Source organism: Botryllus schlosseri, chromosome 12 (assembly GCF_051294905.1).
Source record: "Botryllus schlosseri isolate E-star chromosome 12, Bs_hap1, whole genome shotgun sequence".
NCBI classification, from domain to species: domain Eukaryota; kingdom Metazoa; phylum Chordata; class Ascidiacea; order Stolidobranchia; family Styelidae; genus Botryllus; species Botryllus schlosseri.
Genome location: NC_137247.1, coordinates 14,001,231 through 14,018,412, shown reverse-complemented (window position 1 = coordinate 14,018,412; position 17,182 = coordinate 14,001,231). Strand labels below are relative to the sequence as shown.

The 17,182-nt window shown below is 40.5% G+C and overlaps 3 protein-coding genes across 4 annotated transcripts in view; 2 read left to right on the top strand and 1 right to left on the bottom strand.

The window, feature by feature from the left end:
- The window catches only part of LOC145452351 (prostaglandin G/H synthase 2-like), a 140,033-nt gene that overhangs the window by 23,893 nt on the left and 98,958 nt on the right, over window positions 1-17,182 (top strand). The window lies entirely within an intron of this gene.
- On the bottom strand, window positions 7,976-13,326 carry LOC145452362 (beta/gamma-crystallin-like). Of its 2 annotated transcripts, XM_080330567.1 has the most exons (4): window positions 13,299-13,326; window positions 8,694-8,745; window positions 8,295-8,410; window positions 7,976-8,220 (listed from the first exon to the last, which is right to left on the bottom strand). In XM_080330567.1, the coding sequence occupies exons 2-4, from the start codon at window positions 8,703-8,705 to the stop codon at window positions 8,085-8,087; spliced, it is 264 nt and encodes an 87-aa protein (XP_080186693.1). In that variant the 5' UTR covers window positions 8,706-8,745; window positions 13,299-13,326; the 3' UTR covers window positions 7,976-8,084. The 2 variants fall into 2 exon arrangements, with proteins under 2 accessions (XP_080186693.1, XP_080186692.1); XM_080330566.1 differs by lacking the exon at window positions 13,299-13,326 and having other exon boundaries at window positions 8,694-8,852.
- On the top strand, window positions 13,215-14,063 carry LOC145452358 (beta/gamma-crystallin-like). Its single transcript, XM_080330562.1, has 3 exons — window positions 13,215-13,359; window positions 13,623-13,738; window positions 13,813-14,063. Exons 1-3 carry the CDS (start codon window positions 13,282-13,284, stop codon window positions 13,949-13,951), a joined length of 333 nt encoding a protein of 110 aa, XP_080186688.1. The 5' UTR covers window positions 13,215-13,281; the 3' UTR covers window positions 13,952-14,063.

Genomic DNA, 17,182 nt, shown 5'->3' with positions numbered 1-17,182 from the left:
CACTATATCATCAAATACCAATATTGCGTTTTGGTTTATAATCCCATTTTATATAGTGCGGCCCGCGAATGAATTCAGATGTTGAATGCGGCCCGCGAGCTCAGAAGTTTGCCCACCCCTGGTATATGGATAGTTCACATACAAGATATTGGCAACTGCGGGGGCACGACGCTCCCCTACCTTCTTACTCTTCGACAATGTTTCTGAAAGTGCAAACTTCAAATATTTATGGGTTAAGTTACTCGCGTATAGCGAAGTTTGGGAAACACTGTCGTAAAGTGTGAATGAATTTGTTCACATTCACTGTTCACTGTTTAGCTTAGTTCATTATTTTCAGAGGTGGTTACTACCGAAATACTTACCCAGTAGTATTTCTCTACTAGTAGTATTTACTCAAGTAAATCAGGTATATTTCGCTACATCTACATCGTCATATTTTGTGATTTGTTTAATTGTCGCTATTTACAATTTTCCAAATAGTAGTATCAGTCGCGTAGCCAGGGAGGGGGGTTTCAGGGGTCGACCATTCTGACGCTAATATTCAGTTGCAATTCAATAAGTCGCATTATCAGTGCTGCGCGCGGCCGCGGCCAATTAGTGAGAAGCGTGTTGCCAATTAGCGAGATTCGTCTGTGCACACTGCACAATGCACATTGCACATGCACAATGTAACGCAGAGGTGTCAAACTGAAATTGCGTCGCAGGCCGGATTCAAGCCTTCAAATCGCTCGCGGGCCGAACCAGTCAACTGATTCCAAAATGTTACCTCGTGCTCTTGCTTTTCACCTGAATACCAAGCTTATATATAGATAAACGCGGATTATAGGGTTTTTAAAGGAGCAAGTCGCAAAACCTTTATTCGTGAACAATGGAATTGGCAAAAAATACGATGATTGTCTGGTTGAATACAGTTAAGAACCGCTAGAACAGTGGCGTTAACGACGATAGAAGTGGTCATATTCTATGATCCCTTTGATTTAGTCGTAGTCTGGCGTTAGCCCTGCATAAGGGTTGCGTCCAATACAAGATATTTAATTGGAAACGCGGACGTTTGGGTTCTGTTTATAAACCGCAAGTCCGGTTTCTCTGATGTCTGGGGATCTATTGGGTCGAAATTGACACAGCAGTGCGACCATATATTTCTCAATTATATATTTGTGACAGTGCAACTAATATATTTTCCCTGTAAACTGTATAATGTATATACCGGTTCCGCAGTGGCGTTTTCGCTGCTGTGAATAACTACTTTTGGGTCCATATTTGTATAAAACTCCGAACTTAGTGTGCACTTTTTGCATTCTTGAAACTGGATGTCGATTTCAACGACTTGTTACGATAATGGTAACTAGTGAGACCACAGAGCCGTAGTCGGATAGTTATAATGGGGCTTATGAATATGGAAATATTTCCTGCAAAATATCTCAAGATTTGTTACAAATGTACTGGAAAATATAAGAATATTTCAATCTACTCAGAATTACTTCGCGGGTCGGATGAAATCGTCTGCCGGGCCGTATGTTTGACACCCCTGATGTAACGCGACGCGATCTCCCGCTGAGATGATTGCGAAATTAGGTCATTGATTGCCGCGCGCTCGACTATTGTCGTCGGCCTGGTTTATCACGTCTTCAACAAGCCTAGTTCCGCTGGCTTGAGGAATCGCACTAAACCATCGATGGTTTGCACAATCGCATATGCCTTGCCTTGTCCGCACGATATCATCGTTGGCCTAAACCAGTGGTTCTTAACCATTTTTGCTCCAGCGCCCCCTTTCAAAAATTATCGTGCTCCAGCGCCCCCTTTCAAAAATTATCGTGCTCCAGCGCCCCAAAAGTTTTCTATAATGCATGAATGAATAGGTGGTAATTGCATATATATGTCGCTATAAACATTTTCTCCTCTCAGCCTACGTAATCAGATTTACCAGTAGCGAGAGTGAGCTGTTGTATTGGAAAATAAAGGTCACGTAATTATTAATTGAACATATTCGGGGGTGCCCGTTGGTACAATTAATTCGTTACATGTTGTTATTTTATTACCTCTTGTCCGCTATAGTCTAAAGATAATGAAACGCATAAACGTATCAATCTAAAATAAGCACACGATGTAAAATTGGTATTTCTCCACTGGCAAATAATTCTCTCTGGTGGATGTTATTTGTCCTGTGGGGTTGGCAATACGGGGAAATTAATGGTAATGGATTTTTGTCTTAGTGTATAAGTAAGTCAACTGAGAATGGGATGCATACATCTGCTCACATTGAATTTAGTACTCTACCCAGTTATTAATTTTAACATGAATGTAACCGGCTATTCCAAACAAAGCAAACTCATTAGGGATGGTGTGAACGTGAGGTTCACGTTCGCGTTCTGTGTGTGAAGTGATCCTCAGAAATTTAGAGGTTCACGTTCACAAACGAATCTTGGTAGGTTCTGCACTGTGAACCTTTTTCATACATTACAATTTTCACTTCATTATAACATCTTTGGTTGAAACATTTCAACTGCGGGTCGCTATATGCATGACCCCGGCAGCATAAAAAAGTCAACACTAAACGAGCATGCACTTTGACAATCTCAAAAATGTTACTTGCTTTGTCACAAAGGTTTGCTCGAATATTTAGTGACTCGCAATCACACAACATCAAGAACGAAGTGCACTATACATAGGTCGTCAGCGAATGATGCTTATTGAACCAATCAATTAAATTGATATCATTGTCTGATGTAAAAAATCTAGCAGGCGTACGGGGACAATCTTGATTTCATATGTTTATTGTATGATAAAAACCACATCCGTGCGATTGCGTTGTGGGCTACTGCTGTATACCTTGATAAATGGGGTAATATCGGTAGCAAGTATAAAAACCCGTTTTACACTCTGCTATCAATATTAACGTAGCAATACTTCTAAGACGTTGAATACATTGTCCGGTCTGACCTAGACCGTTACGGCGTAAGCTTATATTCCCTTGCAAGTCCTCGTCGAAATCGTTGGCAAAGCGACGGAAGATATTGATTTGATGAGATTATTTGATTGCCCCAGTTGAAACGTTTGACGACGGTTAAAACGTCAATATGTACTTCAGCATTGTGACATTATGTGGCCCGAGGCGTCACTAGGTATCGTGTAGAAATAGGCTATCTCTTCACTGAAATGTAGGGTTTAACATTGCAATTTGACGTCACGTGACGTCATGAGGCCCCCATTCGCGTGCACACAGAACCTTTCAAAAAGGTTCGCGTTCACGCGAATCTGAACCTTTCAGAGGTTCACACCACCCCTTCATATTATATAACATTCATGTGAGGTTGTGAACTACAACACTAGATAGTATCATCCTTTATGATACGATGAAGAAATATTCTGACGATTACATTTTGTAGATCTCAAATAGAAGTATATTTGTGATTCATTTCGTGTACAAAGCTTTAAAACATATTTTATGTACAAGGGGCTCTCACTCTCAAAAGTGATACACAGCAGCTCCTTCTTCGATTTTCACACGGTGTGCGCTGCGGGATATAATACCTAATTCGAAACATGTTGTTGAAAATAACCCTAGCAAGCATGACGGCAGTGTTTTAACGGGAAATTGGCGATCTACAAGTACGTGCAATTCGTTTTACATGAATGATAATAAACCACTACTTTTATGAAAACACAGCAAACATCGTCGTGCAGCGCGACCAAAAATTTCGGGATTTGTCATGTTTTGTGGAATGTTCATTTGCTCTGAATACTCGTTAAGGATATTTACTACTACCACTTCATCTTTTTTCTTCAGCGCCCCCCATATCGCCCCTGAGCGTTTCCGCCCCCTTCAAAATCGCCAGCGTCCCTTGGCCTACACAATCGCATCTGCAATAGACCTGATTCGAAAGATATCATCGCTAGCCTAACTATCGCGTCGGCCTATAGCACGCGTTGGCTCCTATCTCTCGTTGGCTTGGAGACAATGTCGTTAAGAGTATGCTGATTAGCGATTGTGATTATGAGTGACATCGAGAAACTGAATGACATCGAATGTCCTAAATATGTGCGATTGTGCTTGCGTACATACGTAATTGATTTCCGCTAATACTTATACATAACCATCAGAAGATGTGTGTCAAGGCTTGAGTTATAAAAGATGAGAAAGGTTTGAAATTGAATCATACGTAGTGCAAGTTGATTCATAAAATTTCATCATTTCAAAACACCACAACATTTCGACACCATGAAAGATAGGAAGGTGCCGAAACGACCTGGAGTAGTCTCTGAAATCAGACCCCCAGCTGTATACGTAGGCTGCGGAATCGCGGTATATTAAAGAACAAGCTTCAAAGTCTGAGGTTTTATTCCAGGCAGCAAAATTGACAAGTAGTTATCAGTGTTGGGATGACTCGAGTCATGACTTGACTCGAGTCAGAGTCGAGTCACTTTTTCGTATGACTTGACTTGACTCGAGTCACTTTGCTAAAATGACTTGACTTGACTTGACTCAGCGTATCAGAAATGTGGATTGACTCGTGACTCGGAGCAAAATTCACGAGTCAATTTCAAGTCATTAAGTAATCAGTGTCGATAAAAGTCACTGTATCTTGCATATGTTCGGATTGTTCGGGCAACTCTGGTGTAACCCGTGAGAGCGACCAATCATTCAATGATCGTGCGTTTTAATGAGCCTCCATTGTTCTCTCACAAATATATTGATCGCAAACGAAGTGATCGAAGCTTACAGCCTACTTTGTCGTAGACTATAGTATAGTAAAGTAATTTAATAGCGAAATGTCTATTTCTGTTCTGTGTTCTTAACTTAACCAAACCTCTTGTTTTATTGAAATTGAATTCGAAAATAGTTTATATAGTTCTCAACCATTGGCGATGACTCGAGTTGTATCATATAAATTTGCAAAAGGGTAATGTATTGCATCTTATCAATTCGTTTCTCTATTCTCTATTTAGGCTGGTAACTATAAACTGAGGCCGTGCAATTACTTACTGAGTTTATTAGTTCTAATTAAATGTGAGCGATACAGCGCCTTACTTGCGTGTATATTAAACTCTATATTTGTTCATCAGTTCAAAATCAATGACCACTCAATCTGTATTTCAGACAGCGAGCAAAATACAATGACGTAATCACGCCTCATACCTCGAAAAGGCAATTTGACTTGAATTGTGACTTGACTCGTGACTTGACTTGACTTGACTCGACTTGACTCGAGTCACCTCCAAAAATCGACTGACTTGACTTGACTCGAGTCACCTTAGAAAATAGATTGACTTGACTTGACTCGAGTTAAAATGTGCGATGACTCGAAATGACTCGTGACTCGAAGGTAGTGACTTGATCCCAACACTGGTAGTTATATTTTGTGAATTTCAAGCAACTTTTTGCGTGCCGCTCAGGTTTACTCCGCGGTCCGCATTTGGCCCGCAGGCTGCACTTTGCCCAGGTCTACTTTAGATAAAGATATAGATATAGTTAAAGTTTTGAATGCTCTAGGGATCGTCTGAATCAGCCGGTTATGTTTGGCACTTATCAGATGCTTACAGAAAATTGAATTGACTTCCAAGTGTTGTCAAGTTGCAAGTGTCCTTAATGAAAACACGAAAAGAAGTTTAAAGTATGCACATACTATGCTGGATATGATATCTCAACGTCGTTAATGAATGCGCATGCGCAGAAAAGAGTCTCAAGGTGAGCACAGACCATGCTGTATTCTAACCAGCATAGTTTGACTATAGAGGATGTAGTCTCTATAGTTTGACTATCATATCCAGCATAGTCTGTGCTTAACAGGGCTGTGGAGTCGGTAAATTTTACCACCGACTCCAACAACGACTACCGCTCCAACAATATTACCAATTTACTTCGAAAATTATATGCCACAGTGACGATGACTCTCATATAGTCATTAAACATCTGCAAACATATGATTAACGATGGCATGCAAAATTGATTCATTTTGGCACAGCTCGAATTATTTACTATGCATAACATGAAATAATGCATTTCTAAATATCCTTCCTTTTTCATATTTTATTAAAAAAAATCTAAAACATGGACAAGGTATTGTCAAATTACAAGATTGGTTTCCAGCCTTCTTGTCATTCCCCACAAAATGAAATCTACATTTCCATGCACTTATTAAAATTGCTCCCTTTAATAAAATTTGGTGAGACTTTATTTTGTAAAGACTTGCTATATTGGTGAAAGTTGAGACCCCCAGAATTGAATAATAGCATATGCAATAAAATTAATGAGCAGTGAACTGGTAACCGTAATCGCAATGTTGCGCCTCCGCGAAATTGATATTTAAGCCGACAGAAAAACAGGAAATGTTTGAAATTCTTCTCAATGTAGCGAAGTAGCATCAATTTACATATGTAAATGCCAAATAATGCATGGGTCATACCATACTTGTGAAATTTCCATACCATACCATACTTGCACATTTCCATATTCCATACCAAAATTTCGTTCTGTATCATATCATACCATACCATACCATACCATGCCCTACATTAAGGACTTTCCCAACACTTGCAAATGAATTCAATTTGCTGTATTTATCTTCCAAGTGCCAAGCATGACCGGCTGATTCAGCCGATCCCTAAAGCATTCAAAACTTTAACTATATACTGTAACCTGAGCCAAATAACATCACTACTAATTGGACATCATTTTCGGACTATGTTTACACTCGGACATCATGTCTGCGATATGTTCGGACTACGTGGCTACTCGGACATTATGTCTTGGGTACGATCGGATTGCGTCGCTACCATATGGGACATCATGTCTGGTGTGTGTTTTGACTGCGTTTTTACTCCGACATCATTTCTGACGTGTGTTCGGGATATATGTTGCCACTTGGACATCATGCATGGGGTATGTTCGGACATCCTGTTGGGAGCATGATGATAAAACATTCTCGCCACTCGGACATCGTGCCAGTAATATGTTCGGACTAATCTACGCGACATGTCAGCATTGTCAGGGCATCGAAGAGTCGATTACCTTTCTGAGATACCTCATTCGGTGAGATCAATCCAGAATTCCTACCTAACTGTTGGCGGTTTATCTATAGGCTCCTCTTTGCCATCTCATCTGCGTTCGAAGTGTGTCTTACAAAAAGCCTAGAAGTGAGGCATACCACAAAGTCGGCAGATACGAAATCAAAAACAAGGAGGATCGGTCTGGTTCAAATGACGACAAACACCATCAATACCACGAACAACAGCAACCTCATTGAGCGGTTCAAATTTGGCCAATTAAAATTAGAGGCTTATTGTCGTAATTTGTGCAACGGCAGCACGTCGCTTGATGGCGTTTAATCTAGGATTACCATACGTCCTCTTTTAAGAGGATTTGTCCTCTTTTTTGACTTTTTTGAAAGTGTCATCGGAGGATGCCCTTTTGTCCTCTTTTTTGAGATTTTGTCCTCTTTTTTGAGAATGTTGGTTACATTCATAGCAAAAATTCGACTGAGATGCCCTAAATCAGCACCGAAGTGACGCTCCGGTGGGTATTTCGGGAGCTGAGTGGAAAGTTGACCTCTTTTTAGTCAACCGACCACAAAGTGGGAAAAATTGACCATTGTTTGAGAATTGTCATACGGTTTTGCAAGTCTGAAAATTCTGAAAAAGTGTCGTCTTTTCAGATTTACAAAACATGGTAACCCTACTTAAATCGGCAATCATGGATTGATCGGCATCCGTGTACCTCACCCTTAGAAAACCTTACAAGGCTATTTCTGCACTTTCCTTGTCCAGCGACATATGTACTTGCACATCATACACAGACCGTGTGTATGGCTGTTTGAGTATTCACCATGCCACCCCTTGTTTCACGGCACCATGCCACCCCGACAATATATAACCCCTGTCAGATCGCCACCGATCACATATATGCTACTAAAGTATGGAAAACCGATGCACAATTGCACACCTGCTATAATTTCGTATAAAACCCGTGACAGCTGTATTTGTGTGTAAGCTTTATTAGGTTTGATATATTGGCAGGTGAACACATTTGCGGTATTTGTAATAAATTCGACAATACAGCCGGTATAGTCCGCTATAATTCACAATTACTACAATGAGTTATAATTAGCTGCAGCCGATGATATAGTTCTGGCTTGTCCTCCCCAGAATGGCGGACTCCGATAATCTCCCGGAACCAAGACATAGGAATTGCCTTTGAAGTCACATTCGTCATACACACGCCATCTTAACAGAAAGAATAACTGTGTTAGTACATATCGTTCATCTCTGTTATACCGTGCATGATGCACATTACTCACATGCCGGATATTACTTTAATTGATGAAGTGATGGCGTTAAAGTCACCCAACCTTGCCTCAGCTGCCGTTAGCTCCTTGGATTTTCCACCATAGTTAATGTCTTCGTATAAAACGATCTGCAAACGATAATTGCGTGTTTAAAGGCTCGATGCGACGTGCGATGATCGGCTTAATTGGGATGAAAATTTCAGCGAATAGAAAGAATTTGAAGCGATGATCTGCGTCGCCAATCTTTTGGGTTACGTTTTCACTGACACATTGTCACTGCGCAAACTCACACCCTTCACGGGGCAATATCAATCAGCGATACAAGGAGCCAGAACGTCGGTGTTGTATTATCTTCAAAGTAATGAAATCTGAGACCATGCAGACATACGGGCTCATTCATAATGTACATACCTGGTAAGACATATCCGAGGAGATACTACTGATGCTATTAGGTTTTGGTAATCTAGAAAGCTCTGTTAGGTACAGGACAAAAGCACTTGAGTAGTCTGAATTGCATATTTTAGAATTCTCACATCAACAATCATAACCTCCCGTGCCTTCAAACTAACCACTGGAATTGCTACCATTCTGTTTCAAAAAATTTCATTTCAAAAAATATTTATGAACGTTCAACGTTCGTTGCTGAAAAGTATAACCGGTCCCCACCCAGTGGGTCCAAAGTCACAACGTCTAGAAGAATGTTTGGTCGCGCCGTTAAAAATAAAATCAACAATAACTGAAATCTTGGCATCAAATTACGTTTCGATTTAGGCTCAGACTTACACATTTCGGCGTGTACAAGTACATACGTATTGCCCGCCAATCTGCAATACTGAATATCTAATACAGTAATTACTAAAGAATATTAGTGCGCAAATTGAACGGTGTATCACCAGGATTCTAAAATAATAGAACGATCGAAATACGATTGTAATAGGCCTATACAGAGGCACTGTAATTATTTGATGGGGGTGGCGTCAGACTAGTTGATATCCAAGGTCGCATCGATTATCCCCATCATATACCAAACAGTGTGCTGCGTGTTTCCTGTGTCATCATTGTTTGTTTTGTGTTTTGAATGGATAAAACTACAGATTCACTCTCTCTCTCTTTCTTTGATTGTCACAAAAAACGAAATGTTCTTAGTGAATATTACTATAAACCAGCGGGAGGTATGTTTTTGTTCGTCATATTTGGTATGAAGGTATTACATGCGGGCAATCGAAGGATCAATTGAATATGAATATTATAAAGTATAAACTAATATGAATACTACTAACTAATATGAATACTATAAACATACCAGCGAGCCCGGCGAGACGCTTCGCGTGTGAATCATTACCACAATACGGCACAAGGAAAGATGTCGATCACTAGATTTCGGGAACTAATCAATTGACGACCTCGACGGGAGAGGGGAGATGGCAGACCGGTGCGCACTGTCGTTTTTTGCAAATTGGCAGCAGTGATACGAGTCACAAGTAAGTTAAACAAGTAGTTTAAACCTACGCTGCGACGCGCTTCGATTTCCTACCACAACATGAAAAAATGAAAATGTTCACACGGGTCACCACCACAACAGTGACATTTCGGCTAGTGATCGGGGCTAATTTACCTGCAATCAATAATAATTCATGCCGTCACAAATCATAAGCATAAGCTTAGCAGTGATAATGAGTATGCATCTTGACCTCCAGGCTACGCCTGAGACTGGCTAAGGGAAGCACTGGTATTCCACGTAAACACCGGTTAATAACCACTGGTCTAGAACAAAACATAATTTGACTCTTACGGCTGGCAATGTAATCACATGCACGGTGAATACTATAACTCGCACAAAAGTATTAATCTAATCTATGCGAACGACGACAAATTTATCATCACGGAAGGACGCCCTTGAAGCGATCTTTCGCAACCGCATGGCACCATTTCAATAACAGAATGTTATAGTTACACCATCGATTCATCCATCGCAATGCGCACTTCAAGCTACATAGCCTTCTTTATATAGTTTCTGAACATCTATATACGAAGAAGTTCAGTGCAAATTGTTCTTCTTTTGCAAATAGAAGCCCGTTTTCCATTCACGTATGTTTTGAGTGCATGCCTCGCTCTTCATGACAATTAGTTGTAATAATGTAATACAATGGATCTCAACATTTTTGACTTCGTGTTGCACAACACTGATGTAAAGGAGATACTCGTAACACCGACAGCTGAATTCACCCTCGCTCATTTAACGGCGTAACCCCGCATGCCAGGCATGATATGCTATATGTAGTTTCGTTTTTATTCGGGACGTTTTCCACATCGTCGAAGGCTCACGCCACGCTACTGGCACTATTATCCGAGGATTACAAAGTAGTATAATACAAACGAAAAAGAAACTAATTAATTACATTGTCAATCCTCATTGGCTTCTCGGGTAGGAATGTTAATAGACATATTAGTTTCTTTTTCCTTTGTGTTATACTACGTTGTAAATCCTCGGAATATAGTGCGAGTAGCGTGGCTTGAGCCTTCGACGATGTGGAAAACGTCCCGAACGAAAACGAAACTACATATAGCATATCATGTCTGGCATGCGAGGCAACGCCCATGAGCAAGGGTGAATCCAGCTGTCGATGTTTCGAGTATCTACTTTACACCAGTGTTGTGCAACACGAAGTCAAAAATGTTGAGATCAATTGTATTACATTATTACAACTAGGTGTCATGAAAGTATAGTATAATACAAACGAAAAAGAAACTAATTTGTCCTTACACATTCCTAAGTCGATATCCGCCCTCGGAATTTAGAATCTTCTCCAAGCCGATTGGAAATCCCTCGCCTTTAGGTAATTACATTGTCAATCCTCATTGGCTTCTCGGGTAGGAATGTTAATGGACAATTGGACATATTAGTTTCTTTTTCGTTTGCGTTATACTACTTTGTAATCCTCGGATAATATTGCCAGTAGCGTGGCGTGAGCCTTCGACGATGTGGAAAAGGTCCCGAACGAAAACGAAACTACATATAGCATAGCATGTCTGGCATGCGGGGCAACGCCTTATGAGCAAGGGTGAATCCAGCTGTCGATGTTTCGAGTATCTTCTTCACAACATTGTTGTGCAACACGAAGTCAAAAATGTGGAGATCCATTGTATTACATTATTACAACTAGGTGTCATGAAAAGCGAGGCATGAACTCAAAACATACGTGAGTGGAAACGGGCTTCTATTTGCAAAAGAAGAACAATTTGCACTGAACTTCTTCGTATAGAGATGTTCAGAAACTATATAAAGAAGGCTATGTAACTTGAAGTGCGCATTGCGATGGATGATTCGATGGTGTAACTAGAACATTCTGTTATTGAAATGGTGCCATGCGGTTGAACATGATCGCTTCAAGGACGCCCTCCCGTGATAACAAATTTGTCGTCGTTCGCATAGATTAGATTAATAATTTTCTGCGAGTTATAGTATTTGCCATACATGTGATTAGATTGCCAGCTGTAAGAGTAAAATTATGTTTTGTTCTAGACCAGTGGTTGCTAACCGGTGTTTGCGTGGAGCACCAGTGGTTCCCTTAGCCAGTCTCAGGCGTACCCTGGAGGTCAAGATGCATGCATATTGCATACTCAAACTCATGCTCACTGCTATGCTTAAGCTTATGATTTGTGACGGAATGAATTATTATTGATTGCAGGCAAATTAGCCCGATCACCAGCCGACATGTCACTGTTGTGGTGGTGACCCGTGTGCACATTTTCTTGTGTTCGTGTTGTGGTAGGAAATCGATGCGCGTCGCAGTGTAGGCTTAAACTTCTTGTTTAACTTACTTGTGACTCGTATCAGTGCTGCCAATTTGCAAAAAAACGACAGAGCGCACCGGTCTGCCATCTGCCATCGAGGTCGTCAATTGATTGGTTCCAGAAATGTAGTGATTAACATCTTTCATTGTGCCATATTGTGGTAATGATTCACTCGTGCAGCGTCTCGCCGGGCTCGCTGGTATGTTTATTATATTCATGGTGTGTGTCGACTCCAATGATCTCTTACACCAAGCCAATTTTCTTCATTTATATTCCGTTGCTGCCGACTTGTAGCACAACCTACTTCTAGGCTTTTATAATACACTTCTCGGTAGATATGACGTACAAACTAAATTACATATGTTTCTCTTCGGGTTCATATTTATTTGATCCTTCTATTGCCGGCATGTATTCCCTTCATACTAAATATGCAAAACAAAAACATACGTCACACTGGTTTGCAGTAATATTCACCAAAAACCTTTCGTTTTTTTTGTGTGACAATCAGAGAGAGAAAGAGACAGAGAGAGAGAGAGTCTATACTTTTTATCCATTCAAAATACAAAACAAACAATGATGACATAGAAAATATGTAGCGCAGTGCTGGTGGGTATATGCTAAGGATGATCGTTATACGACCTTGGATCTCAACCAGTCCGACCACACCCGCATCAGTGCCTCTGTATATTACAATCGTATTTGATTGGTTTTGATATTTTACAATTCTGTTGTTACACCGTTCAATTTGCGCACTAATATTCTTTAGTAATTACTCTATTAGAAGTGCAATATTGCAGATTTACGGGCAATATGCATGTAGGCTACGTATTTTTATGCCAATATTTGAGTTATTTTTGATTCTATTTTAAGGGGGCGACCAAACATTCTTTTAGGCCGTGTGCCTTTGGTCCCACTGGGTGGGGACCAATGATACTTTTGAGCAAGAACATTGAACGTTCATAAATATATTTTGGAATGATTTTTTTGAAACAGAATGGTAGCAATCTCAGCGGTTAGTTTGATGGCATGGAATGTTATGATTGTTGATGAAAGAATCCTAAAATATGAAATGAATAGTATACGCATAGCAACAACCAATAATTGAAGGTAAATCGCGCGAAGCGCGAAAAAAAATTCAATTGTCCGTAGCTTTGCGTATCTTTTAGATGCTTTCACGCCCCCAGTTTGAGAATCACTGATTTAAATGCTATTGTCCTGTACCTCAGCAGATCTTTCTAGATTACCAAAACCTAATAATATATACTCGGATATGTCTCACAAGGTATGTACAATATGAATGAATCCGTAAGTCTGCATGGTCTCAGATTTGATTAATTTGAAGATAATACAACACCGACGTTCCAGCTCGTTGTATCGCTGATTAATATCACCCGACGAAATGTGTGAATTTGGGCTTTGACAACGCGTCAGTCAAAACGTTACCCCAAAATATTGGCCACGCAGAATTCGCTGGAACTTTTATCCCAATTAAGCCGATGATGGCACGTCGCATTGAGCCTTTAAACACGCAATTATCTTTCGCAGATTGTTCTATACGAACGTGATAACTTTGGTGGGAAATTCCTAGAGCTGACGACAGCTGCGCCAAGGTTAGGTGCCTTTACCTACGTCACTTCATCAATTAAAGTAATATGCGGCACGTGAGTAATGTGCATCGTGTACGGTATAATAGAGATGAACCGTATGTACTAACACAGTCATTTCTTATGTTAAGATGGCATGTGCATGGCGAATGTGACTTGCAAGGCAGCCCACTTGTCGTGCATCCGGGAGAATATCCGAATCCGGCATCCTGGGGCGGATGGCCATGCAACAGTTTATCACCGGCTGAATCTGATTGCGACTCATTGTAGTAATTGTGAATTGTAGCGGACAGCCGGCTGTATGGTCGAATTTATTACAATCACCGCAAATTTGTAAACCTGCTTACATATAACACATAATAAAGCGTACACACAAATGCAACTGTCATATGGGTTCAATAAGAAAATATAGCGTGTGTGCAATTTTGCACCGGTTTCCATGCACCAGTTAGTAGTATATGTGATCGGTTGCGTACTAACAGGGGTTCTTATGGGCGGGGCGGCTTCTGGCTTGATACCGTGAAACCAGGAGCGGCATGGTGATTAGCCTACTCATACAACCATACACATGGTCTGTGCATGATGTGCAAGTGCATATGTCGCTGGACAAGGAAAGTGCGGAGATAGCCTTGTAAAGCTTTCTAAGGGTGAGTTGTACGGATGCTGATCAATCCATGACTGCCGATTAAGCGTCAGTAATCAAACTGCTTCCGTTGCACAGATTACGTTAAGCCTCTTTTCGGAGAATTTTAGTCGGCCTCATTTGAACCGCCGAACGAGGTTGCTGTTGTTTCTGGTGTTCGTGGTGATTGTCGTCATTCACACCAGCCCGATATTACTTATTTTTGATTATGTATTGGCTGACTCTGTGGCATGGCCAACTTCCAGGCTTTTTGTAAAAGACACCGCTAACACGGAAGAGATGGCGAAGAGGAGCATACAGATCAGGGGTCGCAGTTAATTTTCTCCGCTGGCCAAATGAGAAGCACAAAATGCGCTGGCGGGCTGAGTCAAAATTTTTAGGTATATTCTTCAGTGTATTAATTTTATTTCTAAATTGAAAACAGTTAAATAAATTGTTAATATATGCTGATGTGTTGATATTAGGTATAATGAGCAAGTGACGGTTATTTATTAAAAAATAAAAATATTCATTTGCTGCCATAAATTCGAAACAATGCTAAACTTGGTACATTTCAAACTCTTCAAACGCCTATCTTCGTTTTTCTATTAATACATCGCATGTATTTTGGTTTGCAGTTAACAAGGAATGTCCCTCTCGCGCAGGAAAATCCAGTGCCAACTGCCAATCAACCTTCGCCTTATACTTACACCTTACAGTCATAGTCGATTGTGACGAATTTTACCCTGCTAGAGTAGTAGCTGCTAGTCTGCGAGCAAGATTCTTGTTTTTAAAACTTTATGTTAGTACAACAACGTGCTGACTAACATGGGCGAAGCTCATGGTTACCACAAAAAAACTAATATTTTATTAGAGTAGTACAAATACAACATGAAATATCATGGTCGTAAGCGTCATTTTATTTTTAACTGAGCTACATACGATACCCTACAACGCTTTCCAGCGACTAATGATAATGAATCGATATTGGGGCTAGTCAGACATGTTACTAGCTGATAGACTATCTAATCATAAAGATTGATCTTGTGGGGACGTCCTTATAATTTCTCGGTCTGGGCAGTGTCTGGGCTATTGTCCTTCAAGGCAATATAAGGCAATATGCTTATCGATGGACTGCTGTTGCCATCGCCGAAACCATTTCAGCTACTTTGGAATAGAGTTGTTGGGCACAAGCGAATAGCTTATTTTGAACAACAACAATAATAATTTGTGATTGAAATCAATTTTAGCATTTCAAAATGCTTTATTACGCGTGCTTACAAAATCACAAATCAGATCGCTGGCCGCGATTGTGGCGACCCCTGGTATATAGTACAAAAACGAATCAAGCTTGGTGCACAGAAGTAAACCATTCTCGTGGTTATGGAAACGCACTGTGATTTGATATGAACTGGTTTTTGCTGTATTCATTTCCCATTCACAATTTCATTCAATTTCCTAGTTTTTGCAAATTCAGTAGTTCTAGTTATAATCTAATTCGAAGAAACACTGTAGCTCTAATTCTAATTATAATCTAATTGAAAAAAAACTGTGAAACTCTAATTCTAATTCTAATCTGATTCGGAAAAGTTGAAAATTTTCAAGTTGTCCAAGTCTGATCGGGAGCGTTCCTCACTTGTGAAGTGGAAAAGCACAGCTACCAAGAAGTTGTTAAAATGCGTCCAAACGACAAAAGTTCCGGACTCACTGTTCTTAATATCCTATTAAGTTTATTTGAATTATTCAACGTCAGAAAAAGTGAGAAATATGGACGGTTTTCATTCGCACTCATCCGGATTTCCATTCGAACCCCGCTAGTCAGTCGCACTGAAATTTTCATTCGCACAAGTCCGAACTGTCACATAGGCTGAAAAGCACTGGTCTAGAGGATTGGTCTGCTGTGTTTTTACTCTTTACTCTCTCTCTATCGCTCCTTTTCTCTCTCTATCTCTCAGGAGAAAGAAGACTGGCAAAGGTGCTGCGCGATTTTTATATTGACGTCGACGCCGTGGAGTTTTACGTGGGAATATTCGCCGAGAGAACTGTGTACAGACTGAAGTTCGGCCAAACAATTAATGCAGTACTTGGGAACCCCGCGCTTAAAATGTGCGAATTTGTGAATCTTGCAACGTTTCAACTCGAGCAGCTTGCGATGTTCGTTTTCAGATTATATTCCAATGCATTGGGATCGCCGGAGTATTGGAGAGAGTCCACGTTCGGCGGTAAAGTTGGATTTGATATCGTCAGGGATGCTGATCTAAAAGGTTTCGTATGCCGGAACGTGTAAGGGTGCCCAACGGCAAGCTTCAGAGTCGAGGTTGGTTTGTTATATCGTGAGTTATCTGATCAACTATAGACGGATGCCTCTTACAGGTTTAGCTTTCTCTGGGCTCCTCATCGCCGACCTCACTACTACGGTAGTGCATTGAAAAGCCTAGAATGAAAGTGAGCCGTGCTACAAGTCGGCAGCAATGACCACGATGGGGACGCATGGGAGCGAGAGAGAATGAAGAATGACAGCGAGAGAGATTGAAGGACGTTCCCAAGATTACAGGAAAGCAAAGACCTCTGAACATTATGAAATTCGTGTCGTGGAGCACAAGGCCTAAAAAGGCGATAAGCTCCACTGTGTTGTGCCCATTAATACAATACAATACAATACAGGTTTAGCTTTGACAAATCGCACACGGTAATTTGTACGGTGACTGAGATTCTTAGACGATGTAAACCTATAAAGCTCGCGCCTGTAACATAATTGCCAAGGATAGTTCAAAACGTGTTCTAATGTGCGGATCAAAATAGTAGAGCCGCCGATCATACTATAATTAAATTATTTTACCATCCCAAATGCTACTCAGAATTTGGATGTCGTCAATTTC